Source organism: Pogonomyrmex barbatus, unplaced genomic scaffold (genome assembly GCF_055798465.1).
Source record: "Pogonomyrmex barbatus isolate J1 unplaced genomic scaffold, ASM5579846v1 scaffold17, whole genome shotgun sequence".
NCBI lineage: Eukaryota > Metazoa > Arthropoda > Insecta > Hymenoptera > Formicidae > Pogonomyrmex > Pogonomyrmex barbatus.
The window spans coordinates 76,569-93,716 of NW_028297113.1; the positions used below are offsets into that span (position 1 = coordinate 76,569).

Genomic DNA, 17,148 nt, shown 5'->3' on the forward strand with positions numbered 1-17,148 from the left:
ATATCAGACGTTTGTTCCCGCTAATATGTTGGGAATTTCAATGACAGAAAACGCTATAGAAAAATCCAAGAAGAAATGTGATAAAAAATTAGTTACGTGATTGGTTACTTACTTAGCTTGTGCATGTGCACTTCAATTTTGTACACGCTAAAATCGGAAGAGTTGCGCTACTATATATAAATACTGTATATATAATATATAAATACTCCGTACTGTGGTATAAATCCGACCTCCATGAATTCGGAAATAATACTTGAGCACCTGGATATCATTTTATTCTTGTTTAACATTCGACGAAAAACGTGTTATTTCCGTGTTATTACCCTCATGTGGATACACCTTGGGTAATGTTAATGCCGACGGTATAGTAACATTCAACATGTAATTCGGAAAGTACTTAATGAAAACTTCATTATAGTGTTGAAAAATTCTTGACATCAGTTATTAAATTTTGAAATTGAAAATAGAAAGTAGTTTTATTAAAAAATTTCAAGTTAACGTGACAGAAGTTTTTACAGTCGTTACAAGATCAAACGAATATCAGCATTATTTTTTCTTTTTGATCCTATAACTTTTGTCTGACATTTTTCGTATCTTGTGTATTTTTCAAAATATTTGAATGGGGAATTAAAATGAGACACTCTATACACATATTTGTATTTATATAGATAGCGAAATATTTATATAATGTAAAGAAGAAGATGTTACGTGCATATATTTATTGATTTATTTATGAACAGAAGAACGAAAAACAATTACAATAAAATAAACTCGATCATTCATTGTCTTATTCTGTAATTTTACAAATTTTAAGATGATATCAGTCGAAAAACAAGTGAAGCATGAAGTTGACTTATCCAAGTACTTGGTATTTCAATCTTTACATACATTTGTGTTTGCTTTACATACATTTTTAATAAATAAAATGCAATTTGAATCTTTTGTTTCAGATCATTCTGAATCATACTATTATGTACGCAAAAAATCAAGTTTTTTTAAAAATACTTTTTTTATTATTTTATATTTTTTAAACAAATTAACATTTTTTAATATTTTTTATTTTACATATTATTGAAGATACATAGAATAAATGTACAAAATTTGGAATCGATTCGTCGCATAATTTGCAAAAATATTTGTGAAGCTTTTTTATTTAAATTATAAACAAAAAAGGGGTGTAAGTTTTCAAAGCTAATGTATATATTTGATCGCAATTAATTATTGATGAAATGGAGAAATATATTTTAAAAAAATATTCTATATAAAGTTTCTATGGTTTTTTATAATTATAACAGACTCTTTTTTTTATATAATATTTAAAATATTATAATTATAATTATATAATATAATATAATATAATATAATATAATATAATATAATATATTATATAATATAATATAATATATTATAATATAATATAATATAATATAATTTATTTTCGTATAAATTATATGATTATATTAAATTATATTATGATTGTATATTATATATAAAGTTCATTCAAATTCTAATAACCCAGAGAATATTATGACGTCTTAAAGATGTCTAAAAACTGTCTTAAATATTATAAGATGTTTTATTTTTCAATAAATGACATTTTTTAGATCCTTCAGGCGTCTTATTTGGAGTTTTTGAATATTCCTATAATGACGTAAAAATTAATTATACGGAAAGTATTGATCGGTATATCAATGATTTAATATCTACACAACATTTCTAATGACAAAATTAATTTCTGGTTATAATAGATCGTTATCAAAGTTGTGTAACTAATTATATCAATGATGTATCAATTAAGTAAATTATTAAGTAAATCCAAATTCTGTCTCATATTCTTCAATTTGGATTTCAATTAGAAATGTTGTGTAGATATTAAATCATTGATATACCGATTTATCAAATAATTCCAGTTTCTGTCTTGTATTCTTGCTCTTGTCAATATGTTTCCGAATAGTTTCATCTTAATTACATTGTATTATAATAATGCAAAATATTGGAGTATTAGATAAACTGCCAGTATTTTTTAAATTACATTATATTCGAAATTGGTCATGTTATTTATTCCAATCAATAAATATGTTATCGTTTCTCGATAAATGTTACAGTCGGTAATGTAAATAACTATGTTTGGAACTGCCATATAGAACTTTTAGAGGTAATATTGATGACAGATTGAGATTACGCGATATATGTGATAGGGATTATATACGCAGTCTCCACTTAATGTTTCCCCCATCTTCTTCTATTAGAGAGAGAGAAAAAATCAGGTGTTTTCTCACTTGCATATGTCGCCCATTGCTTGGTATATAGTATGCTCGGTTTATCTATGTAGTCATATACTATGTCTATGGTCTATGAGATTTTAAGACAGTGCTCGCAACGAAATGCACATTTCAGGTCGATTTCCAAGGTGATGCCTACTGTCTTCTCACTACGATCGAGGCTTGACGGCCGAGTTGCCGATCGCTGTGGCCTCAGGAGTGTCCCCATTTCAGAAATGCTGAGTATAGCCCTTCCGTCAAACTATTAATAAAACATTTTTTCAAATAACTTATTTTCATATATTAAACATTAAATTTTCTTATTAATTCATTATAATCATTATAATCATTATTAATGTATTATATGTGTTTCTTATAAGTCTTAAAAAAAATGCATCAAAAACTTCATGGGTGATGTGGAAAACTATTGTTAAAATTATTACATTATATATTTTCTATTACTTATTGTCACAATGTTATAAAAAACACACTGCTTTAAGAGGTGAGACTTAAGAAATTAGCCAACCACAATCGATTATTCTTCTAAATCGATTATGCTATGCCAGCAGATTGGTGGCAGAAATCAAGTAGAGTCTGCTATATCAGAAGACTTTGTCCTATTGACAACAATTGCCAACATTATCAGATATTATAAACACTGTATGCAATTTGTTTTCTTTCTGTCATCAAATGTTGGTAACAGGCTCTACTCAAAATCTGTTTTGCTTGTTATAGGTTTTGTTATCGGGATATTTAATAACACATTTTTAAAAAAATTAAATTGGTTCTGGATAATTGTGACAGATCCTTAAGTACATAGTATTATTCCTAACATTTAACACATACATACGCATAACAGAAGTTAATGTGCACATATTAATATCATTTTCGAAATGGGAAATATAATAATAGTATATAACAAATAAAATTCTTGTTATTTATTCCGTATGGTTTTGTTTCTCTCATATAAAAATTCATAATATTCTATAATTTCTTGATTTATAATATTACAGTTTTAATATAATTGAGTTCTATATATAACATAATCGTAATATTTAAAAAAAATCAAGTTTATCATACTCGCTTTCTCAACTTGTGAAATGTGTGATAGACGTGATAATTTTTTTCTCACAAACTTGAATTCTTGATATGGATGTGTCGTAATATTTGATTTTAAAATATAAGTTAGCGCTGATTTCCTCTCTTAATTACGAAGTATCGAGGTTAAAGACCATGATAATATTTAGCAAACAATTTCTCAATTCATTCGCAGGGGGTTCTTTTATCATAAATACATTAAGTAATATTCAACAATATATTGAGCTTTATAAATGTTTACATTTTACAAAATCTGAATTGTTTCATTAAATATATTATATGCTGTGAATAAATCATAATTGCTTATAAAAAAAAGAAGAAAAATAGATGATGAGGTAGGTAGAAAAGTAAACAGGAAAAATAGAGAAAAAGTGAGAGAGAGAGAGAGAGAGAGAGAGAGAGAGAGAGAGAGTGTCATATTCACCTATTCTCATAATATAATAAATAATAAATATTTATATTTATAAATATTTATATTTATATTTATAAATATTAATTAAATAAACAAAACTTTTTATGTTGTTTTATGTTATATTGATTACTGATTATTGACTGAATTATAGATTGCACAAAGAATATTATTATAAAAAAAGTTTAAAAAATACTTTAAAATTTTGAAAATGTCTTGTAAATTATCAAATCTGAATAATATTTTTAAGATTACTTTATATATGTATAATATATTTGAAACATTTAAATGTTTTAAAATATCCTTAGAACGGTTATTTATTTCGAATTATATACAATTCGAAAATAATATATAATTTTTATATATAATTTGAAAATATGTATAATTATATTCCGAATATTTTACGATAAAATAAAGATTAGTTATAGAAATGCATTATAAAAAAAAAAAATCATCAGAAAAATGTTATTCCTCTTCGATAAATCTTCGATGAATATAAATATATAATTTGTATGCATTACATATTTTTAAATATATTTGACAAGTTTTAAAAGTAATTCTTTGAAGCAATTATAAAATAGTTCATACGAAAAGATGTTTCAGACAAAAGTCGTAGGATTTTGATAAGATTATATGATTATAATATTGATTCGTTCACTACTGATGAAGCTGCTATTAAATTTCTTTATGATCACTATTTTTTTAAATAAAATCATATCATTATTATATTTTTTGTTATGTTTTATTACAATATGATTCTTTTAGTTATTTTAGATATACAAATATTAAGTTGTAATTACTAAAGTCAACCAAAATTTACGAGACATTTTATACTTTATTCTGACATATTCTGACATAAAATGTTTTGTAAATCATTTTTTAATAACTATTAATTAATATTTTTATACACTATTTATATTGAATTAGTATTTTATACACTAAATAATAAAATAAGTCAATTGATATGAAAAAAATACATAGTTACTTTAAAAAGAGTTATAATTAATATACAAGTAGGTACATACTATTTTAAAAACCAATTATATGTTTTCTCTATATTAACGATGTCAAAATATGTCATAATAAAACATAAAATATCTCGTAAACTATTGACTTCTTAATGATTATACTTTAATATTTCTATATCCAGAATAATTACAGGAATCATATTATGTAACAAAAAAAATATATAATTTTACTTAAAAATATGACGACCATAAAAAAATCTACACAGTACAACGCCATTTGCAAATGAATCAATGTCATAATCATAAAACTTTCTCAACATTTTACAACTTTTATCTGCAACGTTATTTGGCAAAAATTTATAATTTTTTTCGTGATATTCATCTGTGTCATTTAAAATAGAATATCCTATACACGTGAACATGAACATATGCGTGCGCGTCTGCATATATGTAATACGAATTACATGAATTACAGTAACATGAATTACATAAATTTTAGAGATCTACAACTAATAAGCATCTTAATGTGAAGATGCTTATTAGTTCTAGATTTCTAAAAAAAGGAGTAGAAACATTTGTTTTTTTTTGTTATTTTTTTTTGCTTTAGTTTTGCTTTTTGCTTTATATTTCTTTTATTATTTTTACTGGACTTCCGCGCATTTATCTATAGTTTATATTACATATTAAGAGTGATTCATTTTAATTTTAACAGCCAAAATTTTGAAAACTAAAGCTAATATCGAAAAATGTTTCATACAAAAGTTTTATGACTTCAAGGAGGACATACGATGGTGTCATTAGTTTAATCGTAGATAGTACGTGTAAAATCATATGGAAATCAATCTTGTTTTTTTAATGAAAACCTGCAATTTGCACCCTGCAGTTTTGATTATTCATTCTTGTAGCTGATCTCGAGAGCTTTTTAAATACTATAATATTTTTAAATACTATAATATTTTTTCAGTAAGTACTTTTAAGATATGAAACTTTAATTTGACATACAATTTGTGATATAAAGTATAAAATATCTTGTAAACTCATTTTTTGGTAACTATATCTTAATATCTATCTTTATGCATACAATAAGCAGATGAATTAATTGATGTAAAGAAGATATATAGTTGTTTTTCAAAAAAATGAAAATTTACAATGATGTATCCTTTTTGAAAAACGATTATGATTCTTCTTTATATTAATTGATTTATCTTATTATTCTGTGCATATTAAGCAAAAGTATTAAGGGATTATATGCAGTTGCATAGCTCAAAAAATGAAATTTTGGGGAATTTTTTTTTAGAAACATACAAAGATTTCTTTCGCAAGTAATATAGTATTTAATATAGTATTTAATATAGTATTTAAAAGTACATATATTTTACAACTTATACAAATTTTTTCAAGATATAATATTGAAAACATACGAATAACAGGCACTCTTGCGAAAGATGTTTTTTTGAAAGTGCTTTGCGGTGAGCACAATTTCTTGAAACTGGATTATATGAAATCAGAAATTCGGTTTCGTTAATTTCGTTAGTATATGCTCTAATCTTGTTTCGTTAGTACTACTGTGATCAAATATAAACGAGATTTTTAAATTTAAACTGCGCGGGTTCATTGATTCTGACAAATATTTTTTTGATTAAGTTGGTAGTACTGTTTTTGACATCTGTGTGAACTTTCATGTCATTCTCTTCGTTTGTTTAATAGTGAATGCTCGTTTTTGTGAATATCCAAAAGTATTTTTTTCGATTTTTACGATGTGTGATTCTGTTGGGCAAAGAAATTGTATTTTATTTTGTTTGCGGAATGAAATTTCTGCTACTGAAACGTTCAGAATGTTGCAGAAGGCTTTTGGTGATCAGGCTCTATCAAGACCAAAAGTATTTGACTGGTATAAAATGTTGAAAGATGGTCGAAAAAGCGTAAAAAACGAACCACCAATCAAAGACGATCAAAACTGATGAACAATACGTGAAGCAAATCAAAGATTTGGTACTTCAAAATCGTCGATTGACAATTAGAGAACTTGCCGATACTGTAAACATTTCATTTGGATCAGTCCAGACCATTTTGAAAGACCATTTGTTCTTGAGAAGAGTCAAATCTCGTTTGGTTCCGAAAATACTCAATTTTTTGGAAAAACAGCGTCGCGTTGAAGTGTGTGAAACAATGATTTCTGACTACCAGAATAAGATGAAACGCATGATAACTGGAGATGAGACTTGGATCTATGCGTACGACCCGGAAACAACCGACCAATCGAGCGAATATCGTGCAAAAGGTGAGGCAAGACCAAAAAGATCGCGCCAAAGTCGCTCAAAAATCAAGGTTTTGTCAACAGTTTTCTTTGATTATCGTGGTGTGGTGCATTATGAATTCCTTCCGTCGGGTCAAACTGTCAACATGGAATATTATTTGAGTGTTATGCGTCGTTTGCGTGAAGCTATTCGCTTCAAGAGGCCAGATTTATGGGCAGACAACTCATGGTTTTTGCACCACGATAATGCGCCATCTCACACTGCACTGGTTCTTCGTGACCATTTCGCCAAAAACTCGACCCATATCGTTCCACAACCACCGTATTCGCCTGATTTAGCATCGTGTGACTTCTGGCTATTCAGTAAACTCAAAAGACCGCTCCGGGGACACCGTTTTGAATCGATTGAGGAGATACAAGCCGAAACGAAGAAGGTATTGAAGGTTATTCCGGAAGAAGAGTTTTCAGAGTGTTTCGAGGATTGGAAAAAGCGTTGGCATAAGTGTATTGCATCGGGAGGGGATTATTTTGAAGGCGACGAATTTGATTTTGAAGAATAAATAAAGATTTTTCACTCTATAACAAAAATCTCGTTTATATTTGATCACAGTAGTATGTGCTGTAATCCTTGAATAATTGATTTTTTTAAATTTCATTTTGAACAAAATGATAGCCGTTAAATGAAAAAGTACAATTTTTGTATGACTAAATTTTTTCTTGTTAATTAAAAACAAAAATTTTATTAGAAAAAAAATCAATCATTCAAGGACAAATATTTGATGTATAAAAAAAGCCCGTAAAAATCTTAGCCTAATTGACGATGCAACGATTCCCGAGATATCTTGCTCATCGATTTGTATGTTTGAAAAAAATTTGATTTCGAGAAAAACACAATTGAAGTTTCAGATTTAGTTCTCGTAAATAAAATTACTATTTTTTAACTTACACAGAATCTATTTCAGACCCATAAAGCTTCTGCTGCAGAAGCTGTCTCCAAAATATCAATTTACATTCCAATTTTACACAGAAGGGGCTGTCTTGCCTCGGCAGTTACGGTGCCCTACCTGCTCTAAGTACTTTGTGCAGCGCTCTTCAAACTCGTATATCTCCGATATAATTTTAATTCAAATTTTCAAAAAATATTTTTTAGATAGTATAGTTTACGAAAATAAATATTTTCAAAAATCAATTTTTCGATATACAACTGCATACAACTGCTTAAGATGTAGTTGTCAAAAAATGAATAGTTTACGAGATATTTTATACTTTATATTAAATTGTATGTCAAATTCAAACCTTATAATTCAAAAAATTAAATAATAAAAAACAACTTTATAATAGTACTTTGAAAAGCTCTCAAGGTAAGTTATAAGAATACACAATAAAAAATAAGGATTTTTATTTAAAAAATTGAAGATGACCTTCATGTGAGTTACAAATAGTTATTTAAGGTCAAACCAATGGTACTATTTTATGTCCTCCTTGAAATCATAAAACTTTTGTTTTGAAACATTTTATCTTCCATATTTTTCGAAATATTTGTCCGTTAAGATTAAAATAAATCACCTTGTATTACAAAACATTCATAAGCATGTATACGTTTTACGGGTTTTATCTATTTATATTATAAATATGTTTTACGCATACATTTTCTATAATTTCTTTTAAAACTAAGTGTTTAAAACTAAATGTAATATGCGGCTTAATGTAAAAAAGAAAAAAAGAGAAATGTAAAAAAAAAATATATAACGGGATGAATACATTTTGGATAATGAAAAAATTTTGATATTATTACAATAAATAAATGTAACTTAAATTTATTTTTTATATTTTATTTATTAATTAAAAATAAACATTTGATACAATTATTTTTCAATCACATTGTTTTTTCTTCTATCATTCTAGCTTAAGATTCATTTCATAGTCTTCGCACATAAATAGTAAATGTTTTTAATGACTGTTTAAATTTTGTTTAAAACATATTTTTTATTAATAGTAAGCTTTAGATACTCAAGTATATTTGCTATCAAAATTAATGAAACTCAATTATTAATACTAATTTAACTTTGAAACAATAAAATAAAATTGTTAACTAAAAATTTATGATGAGACAAGATATAATATGTTTTGTAAACTTTGAAAGACAACATAAACTTGTAATGGAAGCAAAAGCTGATGAAATCAAATAATAATTATATCAGATATTTCTTATTAGTTAATAAATAAAAATTAAAAAAGATTTGCGTCATATTTATTCTATATATATTAACATATTAACATATTTATTCTATATATATTAACATCTTACGTATATTAGAATTTATTTTTATCTTGCACTTTTAGCATAAATATTTGTTATAAATGTAATTTCTCTTAATTATTCATTATTAATATATATATTATTCCTTTGTCTTGTTATAATATTTATCTTGTGCCATAAGTTTATAATAACATAAATATGAAATGGAAATATTTTTAAATAATACAAAAAAAAAGAAAAGAAAGATTTTATGATACTTTAAAAGTAAAAACAGCAAGCAGTAAAAAAAGTAAAGAAAAGAACAAAGAAACAGAGATGCAGAAGAGAAATAATATTAAAAATAAAAAAAAAATATATATAAAAGTTAAAGTTACGATAAAAGCAGAAACGTAAAGCAGAACGTAACTATTTACGTAATTTGGATTCTCTTTTCTTATGAAATTGGTATCAATACATACAACATGCCAACGAAACAACTTTTCTTATGCAATGTTGCGATAAGCGTATCGTAGTCCAAACGGGCGAGCCTCCAGCACGTCAGGCCGTACAAATGCGTAGGCATTTGTATGTGTGTATATCTGTTATTTATAATTGATCATTGCGAGTTTGTAATTTATAGTGTCCACATGTCCACGGACATGTTTGTGTATTGACGAGAACTTAAATTATCAAAATTATTATTTTGTAAATTAAGTTTTTTTAAATAAAATTTTTTTGCACACCAATAATCCATGGCAGCTCTTATTAATTTTTATAATATATGCTATATAAATAAAAAACATTTAAAGTAAATTACTTAAGTACTGTAATAAACACACTTTAAATATATAATTATAAATTGTAGATACATTATTAAATATTGCAATATTTGTAGATACATTATGTTAATAAATAAAATTTTTTTAATAATATGCTTAATAATACAGTATCTCATTTTGATCAATTTGAATACTTTAAGAATAAGCTACTTTAAGGCTCAGTTTTTTTGCTGCAGTCATATTGAATTATGAGGTCAGAAGTGAAAAATGACATGCAAAAAGTTTCTTGCGTCTAGTTTTATTTTGTACTTTTCCCTTATTATAAGAGAAATTTACAAATTTTATGAACATCTAGTGATTTGATGATTTCTAATAGCTATCTAAGAGCAGTATACCATTATTTCAAGAATTATTCACATTTTTATATGATTGGACATATCTTATTTTCTGGTATTTTTTATAAGTTTTAAGAATATGAAAATATCATATTTTTAAGAGAAAAGTACAAAATAAAACTATACGTTGCAAGAAACTTTTTGCATGTCATTTCTCATCTCTGACGTCAAATAATTTATGTCACACCGCAAGAGAGCCGAACCTTAATAGATGAGATATTGAGATCTAGTTTATTGCTTTAACAAAATTATGCAATTAATAATATGCAAGTATATATTTTTTTTAAATAATCACATACTTTTTCTATATCATTCGATTTGTCTCATTATTCTATGCATAAAAATATTAACGTATCTTTAACTTTTGTCTGAAACTTTTGCCTACTGAGTTTAATTTTTGAAATATTTCAATGTTTTATTTAGATATCCATTCTGCATTATCGATATTTTTTTATAAGCGTAATTCTTTAAAGTGTAATTTCTTAGTAAAATTATATAATTTTTTTGCATGATTTTCTAATTATTCTTTATAAAAGTATAAAGGTAAATTATCAAAAAATAGTTTATGAGATTTTATACTTTATTCTTGCACATTTTGGCATAAAATATAAAATATCTCGAAAAACTATTCATTTTCTGATAAGTGCATCATAATACTTTTATGTACAGAATAATGAAACGAATCAATTGGTTCAAAAAGATAACATAATTACTTCAAAAAAATTATATAATTTCTAATATGCAAATGTATGTATACTTTTCTTGAAAAACAATTATATATTTTCTTTCTATCAATTAATTCGTTTTATTATATTGTACATAAAAATCTTATTATATTGTACATAAAAGTATTAAGATGATTATCAAAAAATAAAAAATTTAGAAGATATTTTATATTTCGTATCAAAATATTCTAGAATATATAATATCTCTAAATAGTTGATAATTTTATCTTAATACTTTTATTCAAAATAATTCGAGACTAATAATTATATTATGTAGAAGAAATTAATTCCATCTAAAAAAATGATACTGAAAAAATCGTTAGCTGCATCATTTGCGAATGAATCTATAATCACGTGGTCATCTTGAAACCATACAATTTTAAAGAAGTTAAACCTCAAGATTTTATTTAATGTTTAAAATATATTCAAGTTACATTGATTAAAGTAGAAATACTTTGTGTAATAATTTGTACATAGATCTTGTTAAGCTATTAAAAAGTTTTCTGAAAATATGTATATACACAAATTGTGTTATTGTAAAAGTATTTATATTATATTAATGATAATGATAAATAGGAATTCTCTTCTAATAATATTGTTAATATTCAAAGAAATTTAAATAAAATTTGGTCTTAATAAAAATAATAAAAGCTGTAGGTTTACAGTTAAAAATTTAAAATATATGTAGAATTAATTATATATTTTAGATTTAAAAATTTTTTGTTTAATTGTTTGCATTCAGTGTCTTTCTTATCAGCAAATCTATGAAATCTTTCTTTGCGGAATTTGCTCATAGATACTTAAAGTATTAAGTATAATAAATATATAAATTAATTTTAAAATACATAATTATGCAATGTTAACTTCTTTTACTGACTGATCTATAATCTTGATGTTTCATTAATCATGAGAGCCGTTACTGATAGATACCGGTTTATCGTCATAACCTCGATAGACTCCGCTCCTGACTTTGGTCCGTAGTCCATTTACTGTCTGGCTGCGATAATTTATAAATCCGATACTTTTCATGATAATATGACAAAATAACAATTTTTTATTTTTATGATTATTATAAAAAATAAATATATAAATTATAAATATAATTATAAAAAATAGTGAATGATAGTTTTCATTCTTGATTTATGGATGTATTTAATTATATTTATATATACGCGCGCGCGCGCGCGCGCATGCACACACACACACACACACACACACACACACACACACACACACACACACACACACACACACACAATATATGTTTAATATTATTCATGTATGATTAAAATTTTTTATAAATATAATTATAGTTATACATGATTATATTGTAATTAATTATTTAATAAAAAATATATATATATATATATATATATATATATATATGAATTACAAATACTTATATATTTAACAATAGTAACAAAGACCGATTCATGACAAGCAGGATCTTGATTGTTAAATTTTTATGTGAAATAAATTCAGTAATTATATCACCAATTACTTGCTACTTAGTTTAGCAGATTTTCAACGTAGTGATTCTATAATATATATTCTATAATATTGTTAACATGTATTGTTAATATGTGTCTGGCTGGTATCAATTTATCGTTTATACTTACATATTTATTGTAATTACATATAGAGTAATATTAATTTATACAAATTTATTTTTTAACTTTTAACTTTTATATAAAAATGGATTTTATTTAATAATAAGATAGAGTTGTTTATTATTTTTTTAATTTGAAAAATAAATCAGATCCTTTTTTTATGTACATTTCTTTTTGCTTTTTATATGTAGTACAAGCACGTATATGTTAAAACATATAATGTGTTTATAATAAAACATAAAATAGTAATAAAGAAGCTTTATATTTTTTCATGTTTTTATTATAATATAAATTGACAATTATAACATTTTTTTCGGCTTTTATGCTTTCAATAATAATGATATAAATTAAACAAATATTATAGAAACAATAAATATAATTAAAATATTTTCTACGAAAGAAACAGTTTAAAAATGTTTTTGTAATAACCAAAAATATAATTATTTTATTTATGTTTCTATTTATTTTAGACATGCATTAATTATTTATTTTTACTATATTTCATGTAAATATATTGTTTTATTTAATTTATGTAAAACACACACACACACCACACACACACACACACACACACACACACACACACACACACACACACACACACACATATGCGTATAGAATGTATTGTTATAATATATGTTATTATAATTTTTCATGTAATCCTCTGTAGAATATATTTTATCTGATACTTATTAAAAAAAGCATATAAATATGACTTTGATAATGATGATATGATCTCAATGCTATAATTCCTTGTCTCTTGAATGATATATCAGTTACTTACAAACATGATTAAATAAAGTTCTATGAGTCTTTATCACTTATCACTGTTTTATGTTTATCACTGTTTATGAAACGAGTGAGTTCGAGTGCCTAAATATAAGGCACAATCCTGTCATTGCAGCTGGATAATTAAACTTGTGCAAAGTACGGATAATAGTTTTACTCGTATGGATAGTAGTTTTTCTGATGGTATTGATGGTAAATAAGACTGTGTAAAATAGATAGTGGAAAGTAAGTGGGCAAGCAAGCAGTTACATGAAAATAGAACAGCGAGAACGACTGACGACTTTCGTATAAAATCCGTCCAATCACTGGTTTTAATTTAATGCGAAAGCGAGTTTAATCAACGTCATCGCTATCAAGTAACTTTTACTTTCGTGAAATATGTAGTGAGTTCACATATCGTTTCACGCTGTGGTATAGCAGTGTGTATAGTGGATATTTGTTACTTTCTTGATATTTGCTTTGTTTGATGCTCTTTTCGTTAGTTTGTTAAATTTTTGCCGTTTGTTTTCGATAATAATTCATAGTTTAAAAAATATATCTTGGTACTTTTTGCATTAATTGATATTCGAATGTTTGTTCTTCCATTGATAACTATTTTTTCGAATTTTGAAAAACTAAAGTCGAAAGGTTTTGATTATCAAGGACAAAGCATAGCGCATATCAGAAATATTATACTAGTCACAGCATACAATTCTTAGCCACGACTATTTTATCATCGTTGTATATCTGTCCGAAACGTCACGATTTTATACTCCCCACTTATTAATCAGAAGGCGACTCCAACGGCGACTCTTCTTATCGACCAATCAAACGGGAGGATCATCGGGGCTCGTCTGTAGGCAAATACGTTCTGCAATCGCATATAAAAGAGGTGTTTTACAGACAGCAACATGCTACCGAAACTATATAGTTGGACGAATTTGATGCGAGTTTCGCGACAATTCGACAGCAAAAGAAACATCTGTATTAATTGCTGTTTCGTCAGAAGCAATCCTCTCAACTTAATTTCAATTCCAAAAATCAACCGTACTGTACATCTTTTCGCACCATCTGTCTCCACAATCAGAAAAACTCGCAAGATGCCACACGTTATTGATGTCAATCATTCACAGTAAGTATTTATCTATGTTAGCTCTTTAATAAAAAAGATAATAATAATATTATTAATTAAAAATAGAAAAATTTAAATTTAGAAAATAGAATATCAATAGAAAAAAATAAGGAAAAAATAACCAATCATATTTTTTTTATAAATATTTTTAAAAATTTCAAAGAATTAAAAAGGATTTAATAATGCTTAATTTTCTGTAAGTAGTGATCTGACTATATCAGTAAATACGGCAATAATGCAAAATGTTTTAAATTATTTATAAATATAAAAATTACGAAAACTTTTATAAATATTATAAGAACATATTTTATATATGTTTAATAACAAGTTAAACGTTTACAACAAATTTTAAATAAAGACAAAAAAAAAAATATATATATATATATATAAAAAATAATAGTGATTAAAGTTATATATATATATTTTTTTGTCTTTATATATATATATATATATATATATATATATATAATAAAAAAATGTAGTATAACAAATAAAAAAAAACAATAGTGATTAAAGTTCAATTTTCTTTCAAAAAAATATTTATCGCGTCGAATTGTAAAAATTCATTTTTATAATATAAATAATATATGTATATATATATATATATATATATATATAAAACAAAATAATAAACTTGCAATAAAATTCTGCTATAAATTCGCCTAAAAAACATGTTTAAAATTAAAAAGTAAAAATTAGTAAGAAATTTGTTTTTCTATTTATTAAGATAATTCATAACTTATAAAAAATTCGTCTGCATATTGTGATTCAATAAATTTTACTAAAAAAAATTTAATTTTAAATAAAATATGGTATGAGAAATTATAGATGTAAAGAAATATAAAAAATATAAAGTTATTTTTTACTTAATGTGTTACAAGATATTTTTCTTTGAAATTATTAAAAATAACGAGAAAATTTTTTTTATAATTTTTATAATTAGGATTTATTAAGATTTTCTATGATAGATGATAGATAAAGTATTGCTGCTCATCTCTTAAAAGGAAAGCAAAACAGATATCCAATTGTTTTAAACAGAATTATGATTATTTTATATATGATTCCTTTAGTTATTTTACATAAAACATTAAAGCTATTAAAACATTAATACAAGATACTTTTTTTTATTCTGGTATATTTTGACATGAAATATAAAATATATTGTAAACTTTTCATTCTTAATAATGATGTTTTGACATCTTTGTGCAGAAATACAATATGCAATTCCATACTTTTCTAAAAAAATAACTATGTTTTTTCTTTGCATTAATTAATTCATCTCATTATTTTGTGCATAATATCATATATTGAATATCATTATTAAAAAATATTATTAAAAGTGAGATATTTTACAATTGATGTTAAATAAAATAATAAGAATAAAATGTCTTATAAACTTAATTTTTGATAACGTTATTCTTGATGCTTTTATGTATGGAATAACTGAAGAAATCATATTATATTAAAAAGATAATGTAAATGTATTCTAAATTTTTATTCTTTCTTTAAAAAATAGTGCCTATAAAAAAATACCAATAATCATTTGTGAATAAATTAATATAATTTAGGGGACAAATTATGATAATCAATATATATTATGATGTGTCCCCTTCAAAATCATATAACTTTTGTCTAAAGTTTTTTCTAAATCTCTTGATTTTCAGATATTTATCAAAAATTAAAAATTGTATTAATAAATTTGTGGGTTTTTATTTTTAGTTCATATTAATAAAGCTGTTCAAATATCGATAATCTTATTTCTTTCTGATGTATTGTTCAATATATATATATATATATATATATATATATATATATATATATATATATATAGGGTGTTCCGTCGAGATTAAATGCTCGGGAGGGGATTCAAAACAAGAAAAATAGGTGATATAAACATATGTCCGGAAATGCGTTGTTTTCGAGTTATCGCCACTTTTATATTGAAATTCGAAATACAACAATTTCAAATATAAATTTCAACATAAAAATGCCGAACTCGAAAACAACATATTTCCAGACATATGTTCATATTTATGTTAACTTTTTTTCTTGTTTTTAGATTCCTAATTCATCTTTCGAGTGATTTACTTTAACTTACAACATACTCTATATTTTGATACTCTATATTTGTTTCAAAGATTATAAAAATCATATGTGTTTTAATTTACAATACATCTTTGCTATTCATACATTCAAACTTTACTAATAAAATTAGTTTATGTTGGATGAAATAATTTAATAAATAAAAAAATAAATTACTGTTCTGTATATTAGTTTTTTTAATAAATAACGGATACTTATTATAAATGCAGTATGACAATATATGTTTATGAAATAACTCATTTTTTATATAACTAATGATGGTAAACTTATAATTACTTATTTATTTTATCTTTATTATTTTACATTTTAGAACAATTTTATATTTAAAACAATCACTTTTTGAAAAATATATAACGGAGGAAAATATAATAGGTTTTTTTATAAAAATGTATACATAAGATAAA

The 17,148-nt window shown here is 24.5% G+C and overlaps 1 protein-coding gene across 4 annotated transcripts in view; it reads left to right on the plus strand.

Annotated features, from left to right (window-relative positions):
• Positions 1 to 13,607: 13,607 nt before the first annotated feature.
• LOC105426301 (phosphoenolpyruvate carboxykinase [GTP]) overlaps positions 13,608 to 17,148 on the plus strand; it is a 138,686-nt gene continuing 135,145 nt past the window's right edge. Inside the window, exons 1-2 of one of the 4 annotated variants that reach the window (XM_089074225.1) lie at positions 13,608 to 13,668; positions 14,301 to 14,641. In XM_089074225.1, the coding sequence (XP_088930351.1) occupies positions 14,421 to 14,641 (221 nt within the window). In that variant the 5' untranslated portion in view covers positions 13,608 to 13,668; positions 14,301 to 14,420. Of the gene's footprint in view, positions 13,914 to 14,170; positions 14,642 to 17,148 lie in introns of those variants that run through there. The other 3 variants (XM_089074223.1, XM_089074224.1, XM_089074226.1) reach the window with 3 other exon arrangements.